We start from the raw sequence: 17136 nt of genomic DNA on the forward strand, positions 1-17136 counted from the left end.
TTCTCCTTTTGACCCACCCCCCTCCACCTTTTTCTTTTTTTGACAGGGTAGGTGAATGCTAAGGAAAAGTATCTCACTGTGCAAAGGATAGGAGCATTTAGCATGCAACTGAAACAGTAAAGCTCTGATTACAGATGGCAGCAATGAAAGCAGCAGTGAGTAATGAGCAATGAGAAATGCGTAATGCGGGATGAGGATATAATTTCCACACATCGGCTAAAGAAAGGTTTACACTCTTAAGCAATAAAAACAAACCATTAAGCCAGACCTGCACTGTCAGGAAGTATAAAACAGTTCTTGAAACTCTGCAGTTACTATACAAAAGCTTTTGTTTCATAAACTTTTGTTTCCTGATCTTCATAAAACATTAACATCAAGCTGCCACATGGCAATTAGCTGCCTCCTGAAATCAATAAACCCCCCCAAAAATCAACAACTGAGAAATAACCAATCAATGAAATAGCTCAATAATTATCCTCTTCTAATAGTGTAGCAAAGTGGGTCTGACACAAACGCAGTGTGGATGAGCTCCTCCTCCACAGCTGAGATACAACAAATCACGTTCCTGTCTGAGCCTCAGGGGTGGGGTGAGAGCCTCACCTGCCTGGCGGGGAGCAGGGATGTGGCCCCCAAGCCCTGCAGGGGCAGGGAAGGGTCCCCAGCTGGCTGTGGGGAGCCAGCAGGGCAGCCCTGCTTGCTGGCCATGGCCAATGCTCTCGGGAGAGCTTACCTCCACTGAAGATCCTCCTCTACATGCTGCTGACCTCAGAAGTCCAACTGAATTTTGCGCAAAAATTATCAAGCCACTCGACAAAGCTGCTACTGAGTCTCAAAAGGACAAGGAGACATGCTGATCACATTTGTGTTTAGAGAGATGCTTATCTGAAATGCACAAAGGGTGACATTATCTATCACAATCTCTGCCTATATAGATCATAAGTGCCTAGAAGCAAAACGTTTAGGAGCTATACGGTAACAAAGGCAGTTTTGCCTTCAAAATATTTTCCTTTTTCTCCTCTTAAGAGGAAAAAAAGCTCTTTTCTCCTTGTAGAGCACTATAATACTAATAAGTACTAAAGAACTAAAGTAAGTACTATTGTGCTGTGCTAAGAGCATACCTTTAGTATTTAGCATTATTTAGCAGTCATTACCAGACTTTCAAAAGATGCCAGAAAGCCCAAACCTTTCAGAAAGGCTGTCTGATCATCAACTCTATCTAAAAGACTTCAGGAAGCCAACTGATCTCTAGGAGAACTTCCTACTACTCATCTGTGAAACTTTGTTCTGTTTCTTTTACTTTAGTCCTAAGCAAAGCCTTTAGTGCAGCACTCTCACACCTCCAACCTAGAGAGTGAGGTGAAGGTTAAGGCTTTAAAGGTAGATTCCAAAACCAGCTCTGCAGAAATTTATGGACGTGCTGGGCTTGACACCTGCATATTTCCTCCTCAAAATCAGCATGGAACTGATGATTCTGTGGCTAACACTGAGCAGTTACAGAAATGCTTACAAGAGTGGGCCTTAGCAAGTTTGCAGCGACCCACTGGCCTCCCAGGGCATCTGACTGAGGATGCAATTTCTTGTCAAGCACAGGAGGTTTGCCTGTGCAAGGAATGCAGCACCGCACCACGAGCCAGCTCCTGCTCATGCACAGACAAGTGCTGTAGCCAAGTTTTGGAAACAAAATGAGCATCAGTGAGTTCTCATGCCTTACAGGGGAAGTAAAGCAGTCACCACTCTGTAAAGAGCCTCCCTCAGTCTGGTCACACATGAAGGAGCTGTGAGACTTCAGCTTTACAGCACCAGAGCTGAGGGTCTGGTTAGAAGTGCTGTGGGTTCTTTACAGTTTCACAGGGTTGGGATCACACCTTTGATGCTCATCATTAAATTTCCAGCACTTGTCAGCTTCCTCAAGCTTAGGTTTTACAGTACAGTAACACAGCTCTGACTTGACTGCAGAACCCCACATATTACAAACACCAAATCCTTGCTGAACCTACACTGCAGCCCTGACAACCTTGCCAAAGCAACACCACAAACTCATCCAGCACCAGGAGAGCTGGCAAGAGGCAAACCAAACTCCTGCACATGTGGTAATCCATCCCGAAAGACATCAGCCACCAAAACAGCACCAGTGTTTTGAAAAAGCACCTGGAGATGTCCACCCAGCCAGCCCACAGCTGCTATGTAGTATCAGCATGACCAACATCAGCTACCTCTCAAAATTCAACAGAGCCCAACTGCAGAGTGATGGACTGTTCTCTGGCAGCTGCTAAAACCACTGCTGGTACAAAGAAATGCATCAGTTTTACCTCACCACAGATCCTTACAGCCCAAGAAATTTTTAAGCTCACAAGAAAAAAGGAAGCAGCCAACAGGTAATTAGTTTTTCACTCCTATCCTCTGTACCCTCTGCTTTTTGTGATAAACAGCAGTAAAGGATTGCTCTGCAAGAGGACCTGTAACACATCACCAAGTTGGCCTTTCTGATCAACCCACCCAGTCAGTACCATTGCTCTAATCCACATAACCCTGATAACAAAAGGAGGAGTTTGGGGAGGGCCAGAACAAAAAAGAGGGGTTCATTAACAAAACATCAGGAGGCCCAAATCAGAGATTCCCACAGCTGACTTAGAGAGGTCCCTGCAGGGCCCATGGCACACATGGCTTCAGGAAGTGTAACCACAGTTCACCAAATGCAGAACTGGACCCACAACAGAGCTCAAGGCAAGGACCAAGAAGCTGATTTCAGCTCCTTTCTGCTCTCCTGTTCCAGCACAACTTTCACACAACACCCCCAGGCTCTGCCTGCCACACCAGCTGTGGGACATGCAACAGGCACAGTCAGGATCAGCTTTAATGCTCTGTTTGCCTACTGCACATCCCACTTTGCCCCATGAAGAATTTAAAAACCAGTACAATGATGCAAGCACAAATTGTGATGACTGCACAAGTGAACCATTTTTTCTTACAGACTGGACTTCTCAGAAAGAAATATCAGAATTCTATGGTTTATTATCCGAAATAGATTTAAACATTTGGGAAAAAAAAACAAAAAGGTTTCCAACACAAAACCCTGGAAATGAAGAGAGGCTAATCTGCCAAACAGCAAAACCATCAGCTGAGGTTAGAGAGGAGGCTGCATATGACAACAGCTTGCTGCATGTAGGGCAAAAATTGCAGATTAATTTCACTGTAACACTCCACAGAAGTGAGCTCTCATCTGAGGTGAGGAAGTATGCAAGGCTTTTCCAACTGTTAAAGACAAGGGCCGGTGCAAATTAGGTAAGTGTTCCTCTTTAGCATAGATAATCACAAAAAAAAGGATGACATTTTAGTTTTTATTATTTCATATTTGGCCAGGACTTTTAAAGGAAGGACTTTTAAAGGAAACATCAAACATTCACTTTTCTGTAGGTCTAGAAAGGATTCAGTCTTCCCCCACCCCCACCCTCCCATAGGATTTCTATTGGCCCTTATATTCACACTGCAAATTAGTTGGGAATAGCAGTATTTATACTAGATCAGCAATGTCTGGTTCTTATCCAAATGTTCCACCTAAAGAGGATGCCAGTTCTCATGGATTGGACAGCCCACCCTGCAGCATTCCTGAGAATTGTACAATATAATCTTGAAAGTCAGCAGAGTGGATTATCCACTTTTTTCTGGACTTGAACTTGTGACCTTAACAGTAGCACAGCAGAAAGCAAATGTGCTATGCACTTTGCCATAGTAACCTTCCATGTATTCTTTTCAACTTAAATACACACAATTGAAACAGCTACAATTTTGGAAAATTATGTACAAACCCTATATTTTTTTCTTTTTTGATTACATATAAATACAAATTAGCTATTCTTCTAAAAAGTGGTTATAATAGTAAATAAATACAAAATAAGAATCTGACCATTATACTTCATGTGCTGGGGTTAAACCCATATAAAATGTACAACTAAAATACATTTAAAATCTTTAAAGGAATATTTCTCTGATTAAAATATTTGTTTTCCCAACTTTTTCGTAGACATAAATATATTTTCAAAATAGTTGTGTTTTTTTTCTTTCCATTTCATTACATAAATAAAGTCTTCATTGGGAAATATTAAAGTGTCAGCTATTTTTTTTTTTTTGCATTTGTCTAATATATTTGCTGTGTTAGCGGCACCCACAACCCTCCACAACCATATCTTGATAGTTCTTTAATACAACTTTTTCATTTTCATCAAGGTAGAGCATGGAAATAGCACTCAGTTCTGTCGGCACACAGCAAGCCTTGGGGATTTTGGAATTCACTGAATTGACCAAAGTCTGAACAATGGCATGGTTGGTTGAGTTTAGGTGATCTGCCAGAGGGAAGGGACATTCCCCGTGGCAGTAAAAGGCACTATACCCCGGCGGGGCCACAATCCAGTCATTCCACCCCACATCATTGAAGTCCACATACAACGGGTGCCTTTTGCAACTGTATTTGTGGCGTTTACGCTGTTTGTGTTTCGCTTGACGCTTTTCTCTTTTATGGAGCGGGTGTCCCTTGCCATCATGCCCAAACGTCACTAACAATGGCCTGAGCTGAGACCAGCTATCTTCATCCTGATGTAAAGACCTGCTAATCCTAACGTGCCTCTTGGAGGCACTGTTCTCTTTGTCCAAGTGAACCACCTCTACCACAAACCCATGATTAGGTTGTCCATGTGCAATCCACCTCAAAACAGCTGGCGTTACATCAAAACTTTCCCATTTACTTGCATTATGATGCACCAACCTGGTGTCCAAAAGTCTTGTGACAGGGTCCTTAGAGGTGGCTGTGGCTGGCTTTATAATTTCATAAATATTAATACGGTGATGGTAGCTGCTGTTGTTCTCAAAGGCTCCGTGCACCTGTTTCCGAAAAATCTGGAGTTCAGCTGAGGTGATAGACTCCTCACTGGGGATGGAAGTTAAATTGAAGAAGAAACGCCGTGCTGTTTTCCCACTCGTTTCTGGAAGTTCTTCCAAAACTTCTAATTTGATTAAACAGGGAAAACAAAAAAAAGAGAAAAAAGGAAAAAATCAGAAACTGAGACAATCAATCAAACCCCTTAAGACTGTCTGCTGATGGCAGCTTTCAAATGACAGCTACCACATGTGACACACAAGACCTGAAAGACTTTCAGGCATAAAATACTGTGTCCCCTGTTAGTTTGTTTGTGCAAGCATGTACACCATGAAGTTAAAAATGCTTCATTCACTTTACACATTGGATTGGATCCTGGTGGCCTTTGCCTTCCAGGTAGTTATCATCAGAAGCAAGAACTATACAGCATAAATTTGGACTTCAAGGACATGAATGAAAAACTCAAGCACTGGGGAATTATTAAAACTGGTGGAGGACTTTGGATAACTGTTGCATTTCTGATTTTTTTCTAAGACTACAGCTCTAACATCAAACCCTTAAACTCCATTCTGAAAAACATTACTCTGCAATTTAGGTGACCTAAAAATCTTAATGCATGAGTTTTTGTGTGTTTAATCACACACAATCATGTATCAGCACCCGTAATGGTACTTTACAAAGCATGCCCCAGTATTTACCCAAAAGGGCCATAAAGAGCAGCAGGAAGATTCAACTGCTGAAATAGGGGTGGATGAAAAAGAGATAATGAAACAAAGTCACCTCCAAAGAAGAAGTTTATAAAACTACCAAAACCAAACATTCAAGGAGTCACTAAACTCTGGGCCATTCCCACCTTTGAGTAACCAGAATGGAGCTTCAGAAGGGGTACAATATACCTAGGCTTGCTAAGTACATTATTGGTACAGACATTAAGAAGTTAAGTATTTCCCAAACTAAAACTCTGTCATGGCTTTTAACTTTGGTGCTAAACACACTGAAGCGAAAAAAAAATGACCTTCTAAGGGGGAGCCAAACCTGCTATTAGCAATTCTTAGTGGTGTAACCATTCCCCTTTGAATCCAGCACAAATTTTTGCATAAGGTAAATCTCAGCCTTATGGTATTTCACGACCAGACCAGTATTTGCTAATATGCAAATATTTTTGAATGGTCACAAGACAAACTTCTGCTCTCAAGAAATCACTAATGCAGTGAGAACTCAGGGGGGAAAAGGGAGTCATACTGATTTTCTTCCAAATTTTTAAAAAATTGTAACATCAATTTTCTAACAGAATCTGCTTTTGCTGTAATCACATGACGACTTCAAACTGCAGATTTTTACATTTGCCTAAACCTTATCAACTTTGCCCTTTTAACTCCTCTCTCACTCAGCCCATTGCCCACAATCCTTGGGTTTAACACGAATGATCCACGTGCTGGCTATTCCCCATTAACTGCCAGGTTCTTACTTCCCACGTAGGGAAAGGTGGATGAGGAGAGGTTAGATTGCACTATTCATCTTCTTCACGATAAGGCTTTTCACTAAACAGCACATGCACCTCTCAGAGGCCGCCGCCTTTGGGAAACTTAAAAACTAATTAATATCTTTTCTTGACACAGTTTCACTCTAAAAGCAGTGGGAAAACGCTTTTTCATTACTTTAGCAGCGGGGCCGCAGCATGGCAGCTCCGGAGAGCCGCAGCCAGGAGCAATTACAACCTGGGGAAGCCTTCCCAAAAACAGCACGTGAGCGACACGCGCCCCACGGGCCCGGGAAACGCCGCAGCCGCTGCCTCGGCCACGGGGGCCGGGAAACGCCGCCGGCTGCGGAGCGAGGCTCTGACCGAGAGCCGCTGCCTCGGGAGGTGCCGCAAGGAGCTGCTGGAGGGCTCGCAGGTGAGAGCCAAGGGCACCACGGGGCTCTCTCAGCCCGGGCGGGTCGGGCTGCAGCGCTCCTCGACGGCAGCCCCCAGGATGTCGCGGCCGATTGTTCCACTGATCTCTCACGGGGATTAGACCGGGATTAGAAACCTCCGCAGCGGCCCGGCTCAGCCGCGCGTTAGGGAGCCTTCCCTGTTTCTAGCCCCGCAGGAGAGCAGCGACCTGTGGGAACGCTTAACGCGGAGTCGCGCTGGTTCAGCGGGTGGACAAGAGCGGGGAGAAGGGAGCTGGCAGAGCCCGTCGGGCAGCGCACCCGGCCGGGAGATGCGCTGCGCGAACCCCGCGGTACCGCTGCAGGAATCCGCCCCCCGCTCCTCCTCCGGCCCTGCCCTCCCCGCCGCTCCCGCAGCCCGTGGAGCCCCCACCCGCCCGTACCTTCGTGGTGGAAGCTGCGGACGGTGTTGGCGCGGCTGGCCGCCCGCTCCAGCGGGAAGCCCAGCGCCGCCGGCTGCCCCAGCTGCTGCCCCGCGTGCAGGCGGTAGAGGTCCAGCATGTAGGGCGGGATGACGACGTCCTTGCCGGGGCTGGGCCGCCGCTTCAGCCCGAACATGTGGAGCAGGCGCAGCTCGAACTCGCTGAGCAGGTCCTCGGGGCGCTGCGCGGCCGAGGCGGCGCGGCCCGGCTCGCTGAAGCGCCGCCGACCCACCTCCGGCATGAGCCCGGCCGCGCCGCCCAGCAGCGCCTGGCACAGCAGCAGCGCCAGGAGCGAGCGGGTCACGGCAACCATGATCAACCTGCGCGGAGGAGGAGGAGGAGGCGATGGGAGCCAGTCAGCGCGGACACCGCGCCGGGGGAGGGGGGGACGGGCGGGGACGGTCCGCAGGTGGGACCCACCCGGGTGCCGGGCCATGGCCGGCGGAGCCCCCGAGGGGCCGCTTCAGGTGCGCGGCGGCACCGAAATCCCCGTGGCAGGAGATCAAAGGGAGCGAGGCGGGACGGGGGAGAGGAGCGGGGCGCTCCGCAACAAAGGAGCGCGGAGGTGAAGGGGAGGAGGGGACGCGGCCGGGGGCACCGCCGGGGCCGGGGCGCAGGTGTGCGCCGGGCCGGGCCTCCCGTCGCCGCGGCCGGCACCGCTCACCGGGAAGGGAAAGGGAGGTGCTGCCTTTGCCCAGCAAAGCCAGCTCCCCTGTGCGCTCCCGTCCCGACCCCCGGGCTTCCCCCCACACACCCGCTGAGCCGAGCCGCGGGGGCTCGGGGCCGGCTCCGCTTCCGCCGCGGCGGGGCAGCGGCTTCCCTCAGCGGAGGGAAAAGGAGAGCTGCTTCCCTTAGCGGAGTGGAAGAAGGGGAAGGAGGAAAGTACATATCCTGCTACGTCCTTAGCCAAACCCACAGGATGACATTCTCCCCCTTGAAACTTTGGGCTGGATTATTATAGCAGTAATAATCGTTATGATTAGTGTCCCGTCCCCCCTCTCTCTTCCAGAGCGCTAGCACCTCCGCCGTGGCCCACGGAGTCATCCTGCGGAGAAGGCTTTCAGCGGATCTGCGACCGCCGGAGCTATACCTGTGTGCAGCAGCAGGGGTTGTGTCTGCAGGAGGGTGTTCTGCTCTCGGGGTGTTTTTCCCGCATCACTTGGTGTTACTCCAAACTTCGCTGCTGCTCCTCTACAGCTGCCGAGCAGAAAATAGAAGTTCCCTGAAGTGCAGTCCGCCTCGGAAACATACTTTTAGCAGCTGGCTGAGGAGGCAGGAAGGCAAGTCCCAGCCAGGGAAAAAGCTTCTCCCTTTTAAAAGCAGCGATCGTGAAGTTGCTTCTTCTTCCTCCTCCTCGCGTGTGTGTGCCTGCCCGTGAATGGGTCCCTACGTGTCTACGGAGTTAAAAGGCTCCTTTTCAAAAATGTCCTTTGCATCACGCTCATCAGACAGATGGACATTTACCGAGACTCCAGCAGCAACATCAAGATGAAGCTTGATTTGTCTCCGCTCCCTTAAAAAAGAAAGGCAAAAGGAGGGAGGAGGGTAAATAAAAGAGAAAAAAAAAAAAAAAAAGGAAAAAAAAAAAGGGGTGGGGAGCCGCCCGCCGCCGTCCCGCGTGGAGCGGCCGCGCTAGGGCACCGCGCCGGGCTCCCCGCCGGCCCCGCACCGCACCATGGCCGGGGGTGGCCGCCCGCCGCCGCCGCCGGGGCTTTTTGTTGCGCGGCGATGTCACGACCCCGGAGGCTCGGGGGCCCGCGCCAATCACAGCCGCCCTGTGGGAGCGGGCTGCGGCCCCGCACGGCTTTTAAAGGAGACGCCGCCTCCCTCCCTCGCTCCTTCCCTCCCTCCTCCCTCGCCCGCTCCCTCCCTCGCCGCGGCTGCCGCCCGCGCCCGGGTCGCGGTGCCGCCGGGGCGAGGGATGGGGCGGGCGGCTGTCCCGTTAAACTCTGCTACCGGCGGCCGATCCGATGCGGGAGACCCCCGGCCCGCCCGGTCCCGCTCCGGGCGGCGGCGCGGGACCGGGCCGGGTCGAACAATGACCCATTGTACAGCCCGAGCGCTCCGCCGCCGCAAATCGGATTAACGCCGTGCCCCGGAGTGCCGGGGTGGTAAGGTGCGAAGGTCACGTAAGGTACCGGGAGAATCCCGGTGCTCTAGAACTACGTAAAAAATACACATATGTACTTATTTACACTGCTCCCCCCACCAGAGCGCGGAGCTCGCTGCCCGAGCGGGGGCGAGGGCTGGAAATCTGGGGGTTTCCTCGCTCTCCTCTCCGAAAGAGAAGCGCCCGGACTCGGGAGAAGTCTCCTCCCGCAGCGCATCCGATGCGGGCTCAGCCCCGTGCGGGCGGCGGAGGGGTTGGGCCGGGTGGTTTCTTTAAGATGTGGCTGCCCTCCAGTGGCGGAACGGCGGCGGATCGCCCGGCTCGGAACGGCGGCCCCGGCGCGAACCGCCCGCCCGTGGCCCCGCACCTGCCCCGGGGCCGAGCCGCGCTCCCCGGGCTGCAGCCTCGACAGGTGTGGCATCGCCCACGGAGCAGGACAGCGCTGGCACGGGTGGAGAAGGCGGGTCCGTGCCCAGCGCGATTGTTCTCCCAATCCCAAGTGCATCCCTCGATCCCTGTCCTGACGCTGGCAAATCTCCTGACACAACGAGTAACTCGCGAGCAGGGCTGTGTCCTTTGTCCCGTCTCTTGTTTGTCTGCCTGGGCTCTGCGGTAGGGCCAGGCCCTTGCATAGGTATGCGACACCTAGCAATTTAGGGTCCTCATCAAAGCCAAAGCCATCGGCACACCATCATTAGCCGGGGTCCTGCTGCCTTCCCGGCAAGGCAAGTGCTCTGTGCTCCACCTCCTCTTCCCAATATCTCTCAGGGGCTTAATTTGCAAAAGGTACAGCCAGCCTGTGACACCTTGAATTATTGCGGAGGAGGACTGAGAGCAATAACAACTGAGACCGCTCCATTACCAGCTCCTCCTTTGGGAGCGGCCTTTCCCCTCCAACTTGCTACTTAGTGTAGCAAGAACACCGATTTGAGACAGGAATTCAGCACATTTGGGCAGCAATAATTCCTCCTGCGGACCTTCTTCCCTTGGCTTCCCTATCACGACTCCAGCCAATCCCGTGAAGCATCCCTGCAGGATGAGGAGCTCACCCAGGGAGGTACACAGCAGCAAAACAAACCACCCCAGACCTGCACCAGAGAAATTAAAAAGCTGCTAAAGCTCCCAGCACTGCTAACCTGATTCTCACTCGTGCACACAGTGGGAGAGAGGACACGGAGCAAGGTGAAATCCCTCAAAAGCTGAGTTCTTTATCCCTTGCATTCCAGTGCAGATAATGTTTAATTTTATGACTTCCTGCAAGTCTTTAGCATGAACTGAAAGTTCGTGCAGTATGACTTCAGGGTATGCCAATTATGTAAATCAGCACTAAAATAACAATGGCAACGTAGTTTACACATCACTGACATTAAATGAGCACTTCAACTTCTAATTGCCATTCCAGTTCAATCTTAGTGGGCTATGCCAGGAAAAAGTCATTTCTTGCCTCAACACTTACTGCCTGTGCCTGGAGCAGAGGCTCCACTGCATGCCCAGCACAGCGTTATCTCCAGGAGCTCTCAGTACTAGGATAATGAGCCTTAGAGGGGAGAAATGTCTGTGTGGTTGCTCTGAAGGCCTGCATACACTCTGATCTGATATCAACAGGGTCTTGTAGGTTTGCCCCTCTCTGATTTTAAGTATAAATAAGCTCTCAGACACTTCTCTTGGCCATAAAACACCTTGCCTTTAAACTTTGTCATGTCTCAATCTATTTTAATCTGGAGCTGCCAGGGCAGCAACTCTGCCTTCCTATCTGTTTCATTACAGGCCCAAAAAACAAATACCCATAACACATTCCCTGAGTGCACTGGCACCCACCCACAGCAGAACCCCAGCCCTGGCCCCCCACCTTCCCCACAGAAAGATTTCTCACCAAGGCAGATCTAGCTCCCTTGAGGCAGTATTCTGGACCACGGAGGAAAAAGTTAAAAAGTGTTATCCCTGAAGATTTGGTTACAGTCTGTGTCTCCTCAGCACAAAAACTGACTTAAATTCTGCTGGGGCTGTGGGTTGCCTGCTCCACCCCAACCCAGCACACCTGAGCTCACCAGCTGAGAAGCATCTTCCTGATTACAGAGAGAATTGGAGACAGGTGCATTTAGGTATCATGAATTGGGGGCAAACACGTCTGGCTGTGCCCCCCCAGACTCCCAGCTCCACAAACCAGCCCTTGTCCCCTTCCCACTCCACAGCAGCACACTCGAGAAAAGAAACTAAATCCCAACCCCAGCATTTCCTGCGGCTGAAATTCCTCACAAGCTCTGTGAAAATGATGAGTTGAGTGGTATATCAGCTAAATATCCAGCCCCATCCAGGAGGGCTCCCACAATGTCATTGCATTTTACAGAATTATTTCAAGAGCAATCCTGCTCTTCAGCCCAAGCCCTGCCAGAGTGAGAAGCCACCACTTACACTGAAAAGATCTGTGTTAGTAAAGCTGACTGTGCATATTTGTTCATCTTCTTTGTGAAATTTCACTTCTGCCCCTCAAACTACACTGATTCATTTCTTTCTTCTTTACCACATGCACACCTTTTTTGTCTTTTTTTTTTTTTTTTTTTTTTGGGGCAGGTGTTTAGGTAGTAAGTACTCAATTAGCGGCACCTGCTGCTAATGTTTCAGATCCAGGTGTTCCTTGCTAAGACCCAAACACAGCTGATAGCTATCAACTTCAGGTGTTGTTGGGTTTTCTTAGTAAAAGGGTGGAAAAGTATCCAAATAAGGACATCTTTTACAACAAGGAGAGAGTCCTTTTTTTCAGAGTAGACAGGAAAGATGAAAATATTTTCTTCCCTCAGAATTTTCTCTTACAAATCCTGTACAAAATCACATTTATACACTGCCACAATGCAGTGTCTTTTTTCCCAACTTGGTTACACTGCTGGTGGCTGTGGGCAGGAGACTTCAGCTGGAGGAACTAAATGAGAAAGGCTCCCTGGGGTCTGTGACCACAGCTTGCAATCCTAAACAAAATGGCCTAAATTCTGGTCTAGTTAGAGACACAAGCCTGCAGAAACACTTGCATCACTCCGTGCACGGTGATACTCAACATTTACTACTGGCAGCAGCAGCCCCATATGACCAACGTGGAGCATTTGTGAGATTCCCACTTTAGACCACTGTCTCCTGGATATGATAAGTATGTGAGATATGAAATATTAATGGTAGTGAGCTTTTCTTTATGGATTTTGCACGTTTCAGTGAATGAAGCTCTTGATAAAAGTCTGTGCTGAAGTATGAAACATGTACACGGTGCAGCATCAAGTGTGAGCAGGGCGACGGCCGAGAATGAGTTAAGATGTGTCAGTGATGTTGAGGTTTTGCCTTCATAATGGGTAGAGATTATCTGAAAGCTTTTCTTTTCCTGAGCTGTGCTTCCTGCTGGCATCTGTGTGAATATGATGTGTGGCCATTCTTTAAAATATTACTTAATACTGTTTTCCAAAGACATATTTGCCTTTTGGTGGTTTGTCTTTTAACATCTATCAACTGGCTCTGCTGCACAGCCTGTCTCCTGTTCTGTGAAGGATGGATTCTCACCTGAGAAGATAATTTACAAGAAGGTGATTTGTTTTTGAAGAGAGGAAAGGCAGCTTATTCAGAAATGTCTATTTCTTTTTTATTCACCTTTGCTGAATTCTGGCAGCTCTTCAAAGCTGTTGCTCTGTTTCGCAGTGAGTCTCAATTTCGTTCATCAAATCTCAGCTTGCTTTCCATCATAGTGGCAGGGAAATTGGAATTTATCAGGAAATACAATGCAAACCCGGGATTTTCTCAATTTCCATTATGTCTCCACTGCTGGTGAACGATAGCAGTTGCTCCCAGCTCTGTTACATCTGCAAATACAGGCTGCAGCCATCAGTTCACATGGCTGTGCAGCTTTGAAACTGCAAGACAAATTCCTACAATTTGTAATAAAATTACTGGTGAAAGAGGAAAAGGGGAGACTAATATAATAACCTCCTTTTTTAAAGTGTTTTTTCCTTTGATGCTGCAAAGCTCCAGATTTCAAAAACCAGCATTTGACCTGTGGCTTTTATGAAGAGGTGAAAATGCCACAACACCTCAGTACAGCCTGGAGAAAAACCAAACCATCACTGGACAGATTCTGAGGCAATGCAACACTGATGGATGTTTAATTCCATGCAGTGGGAATGGTCACAGACTAGGGCAATTCAGTAGGCCCTGAGCTGATGCAGAAGATCCCAGTTCTCTTCCCAGCAACAGGAATGTCCTTTTACTTTCCACAGTGCCTTGGTTTTCTCACCATGGAAATAAGATGATCACGCTGACCCTCACTTGTAAGTTCTTGCAAGACCTTCAAGTAAAGGCACTAAGGGTTAGTCACTGCAATTGTTTGGGGTTAAATATTAGGTTAATAATAATCTCAAATAATCTCAAATATCCTGCCTCAAAGACAGTGGCAAAGTTCCTACTTGTTTTGGTGGTACAGGCTTACATGTTTAAGCAATGAAGAGACAGGGATGCCAGCTCTTCTGGTCAGAAGATTTGGAACAAAGTGGGATTTTTTAATTATATAAGTCTTGTTAGGAAGACAATGAGGTGAGGGTGCTCTCCCACAAGAAAGGGAAATGGCTGCGTCATAGATGGTCCACTTCAAGAGCTTAGAATTTCATCACTGCAGAGATGACGTCAAGCAAAATGGAGGATAAAATAAAGTTACGCATATTGTCTTAAGCAGCGCATATTTTAGCAGTGAAACTGGATCATGTTTTGCAATTAAAATAAAATAAAGGCAAGCGTGACGTTCTGTGTAAGCAGATTGTGTGTATGAAGGCTTTATTGTAGCTGCAGATTTAGGGCATATGAAAAGGTTTTCTGTGCTCAGTTGCAGGATGAAAACCATTGCATCATCAGGCATTCTAGTTCTCTAACACTTCTTTGCCTTTGGTAGTGAATGCTTGCAATTTTATTTTCTGCTGTAAAGTCATGTTTGCTCAGGTCATTATCATTCCAATTTTTAAATATCGCCTTATGAGTAGGCAGAACTACAGAGAGCAATAGTGAAGATTTGTGCTGGGCACAAGTGATCAGCAGCTGCACCTGCTTTGTGCTGCCAGGAAAGCCCTTTGCCAGCTGCCTTCAATCCCATCCCTTGTTCCCAGCCTCCAGAGGGGCTCTGATGGGCACAGCTCCCCATTCAGACATCACCATGGAACTTTATTTGGGAGCCTGTTTGCTTGTGAGCTACAGAATCCACTGGCTTAGGAGAACAGCATCCTTTGACTGCTCCCAGGCTCTTGTCTGCTCCAGCACATTCCAGGTTGCAGGGACTAATTATTAGCAGCACACATTCAACTGCTTCAAGGTACTGTTTATCCTCAGAATATCTGTAACCTTAAAGTTATGGAGTCACAGTCAGAGTCATCTCCCTGTATCCAGCTCCACAGTCCTCTCCAAGAGGAGGAATATCCCCTTGATATTCCTCCATCACTGTCTCCATTTTACAGAAGGAAAGAAGGGACAGAGAAAGGCAATTTTACAGAGAGGTACACAGAGGGCCCAAAGACCTGAGGAGGTCACACTCAGATTTTCAATAATGCATAAGCAGGTTAGATACAGTCCTTGGGTTAAAATCCCTAAACTTCAAGTGAGATGTTCAGCTCTCAGCTCATGGAGACATTTTTAAAAGCCTGATACAGAATCTATTATCCAATAGTTTCCTGACAAATTCCTGCAGTGCCTTGTCCACAGTTCTTACTGCAACCCACAAATCCTAGCAGGAATATGATAATCCCATTCAACTACAGAGAAAAGCTCTGATGTGGTAAGAGTCTATTTACACAGAAGAGAGGGGTTTTACAGTCTTGGTCAGGATAATAAAGGACTCATCAGGGTACCCATGTACAGATTGGCTCCCTAGGAGAGGGACACCCTGAATTCCCTCATTTGCTGTGCCATCACCTCCTCCCTGTGCTTTTTTCCAGCCCCCACTGCAGGATGGGCATTGTGTAGCCAGTCTGCTCAGCACTTTGGGGAAGCCTGGGCCAACCTCTGTACTCCTTAATACCTTTAACTGCCTTCCCTCACCCAAGCTCAGCTTTTTTCTAATATTTGCTTTTTTTCCAATAGTGACCCATCTACCCTCACTTTATGTGTTCATTAAAGTAAGCACATCCATCAGTCTGTTCAGGATTAGCCTGGAAAAGCAGTGCCACAAAACACCCATGATGTGCAGCATTGTCCAATTACTAATTCCACTCAATTACAATTCCACTCCTATCAATTCTGCTTGCTCTCCCTGGACTTAGGCCTTGGTGTTGTGTTACTGTAGGAGATTTCCCTTCCTTACACTTTCTGCTTCCTCTCCAGTATTCAGGTGTAGAGGCTCAGCAAACATTCACATCCACTTCACGTAGGTGTACTAAATATTGCACACACACACATTCCTTTAGTCAGCTGTGGAATAAACTCCTTTCAAATAAATCAAAATACTAAACAAACAAACAAGCTGGGGAAGCATGGAATAAACTTCATTTACTTTGTACCTCAGACTGTCTTCCTTGCTTTCTGCTTCCCTTTGTACATCCCAAACCTCTGCATAAGCCCTGACAGCCAATGGGTTTCAAAAAAGGAATTGCCCCAAAATTCCTCCTGCCCCTCTTTGCCAGAAAGGGCAGCCAGCACTTGAATCAGGAAAGATGTAAGATCACCATAAATCCCAAATGAATACCTTAAATAATGTTAAACAAATTTTAAGTCCTGGTTCAGATGCTCACACAACCTAGGAATAATGCTGAGGACCTGAAACTCAAGCTTGTGAATAAATCCTTGGAAAATCAGGGCTGCTCCCTCCATACCAGTGGAAAATTGAAAATCCAAGTTGTGCAATCGAATGTGACATTCATTTCTGCAGCTGGTGGGAAAATAGTTTCCTTACAAAATAAACTTAATAAAAAGTAGGGTGTTTTGTATAACTTTTTTTCCCTTAAGCAACTTCTAAAATGTCAGACATTAATTCTGAGGAACTCTGATAGATTAAAAAAATACATCGCTGAAATAATATGTCAATATTATTTTTTCCTTTCTTCCCTTCATTCATTTACAACATTGAACACGTTCTGATAAAACAAGCTCAACTTTCCAGGTCTAAAACTATGAAAAAGCTTTTCTATGAACTCTCTGAAGGAACATCTACTTATATGATAAAACAAAGATTTATTCCTCTTTAGATGAAGTGAAACCACTGCTATCCCAGCTGAATGCCATTTGCTCTGTGGCTCTCCCATACCCCATGTGGAAAGGAGGCTTCTGAGCTGCCACACAGACATCACTGAAGTTTTTAAGCTTTTGAATTTTTAACATTTTTAAGCAGAGCAGCAGGTTAGCAGGACTATCACCACTGTGTTCAGAGAAATAGTATTTTCCAATGTTCTTCAAGAGGGGAATAACTGCTCCTGGCAACCTCTCCATTAGTCCTGCTGCTGATAAAAGCATTTCTAATACCACTTCTTTGATATAAAAAATGTAATAAAACCAGGAAAAGGTACATAACTCCCCTGGATGAGGAGTGTTTAAAGCTTTTCTCTAATTTTAATATTTCCTACCCTAAAAGTGGAAGAAACCGCAGCAACAAATCCCATCTTAAGGGGGAAAGCAACCCCCAAGTTAACTGTGGGGAAGTGTTCAAGGCCAGGCTGGGTGGATCAGCCTGGTTTAGTGGGATGTGTCCCTGTCCAGGGCAGGGGTTGGAGCTGGATGATCTTTAAGGTCCCTTCCAAGCCAGCTCTGTGAGCCTCTGCAGGGAATCTCTGTGTCCCCCTTGCTAAGCCAGTGGGCAA

At 47.7% G+C, this 17136-nt stretch overlaps 1 protein-coding gene across 3 annotated transcripts in view; it reads right to left on the reverse strand.

Moving 5' to 3' along the window:
* Positions 1-3478: 3478 nt before the first annotated feature.
* Positions 3479-17136, reverse strand: part of BMP2 (bone morphogenetic protein 2) — a 212494-nt gene continuing 198836 nt past the window's right edge. For all 3 annotated transcript variants that reach the window (XM_058020069.1, XM_058020070.1, XM_058020068.1), the window contains 3 exons: positions 8315-8737; positions 7186-7544; positions 3479-4997 (listed from right to left, as the gene is read on the reverse strand). In XM_058020069.1, coding sequence (XP_057876052.1) covers positions 4153-4997; positions 7186-7537 — 1197 coding nt within the window. In that variant the 5' untranslated portion in view covers positions 7538-7544; positions 8315-8737 and the 3' untranslated portion in view covers positions 3479-4152. The remainder of the gene's footprint in view (positions 4998-7185; positions 7545-8314; positions 8738-17136) is intronic.

This window comes from Melospiza georgiana, chromosome 3 (genome assembly GCF_028018845.1).
Source record: "Melospiza georgiana isolate bMelGeo1 chromosome 3, bMelGeo1.pri, whole genome shotgun sequence".
Taxonomy (NCBI): Eukaryota; Metazoa; Chordata; class Aves; order Passeriformes; family Passerellidae; genus Melospiza; species Melospiza georgiana.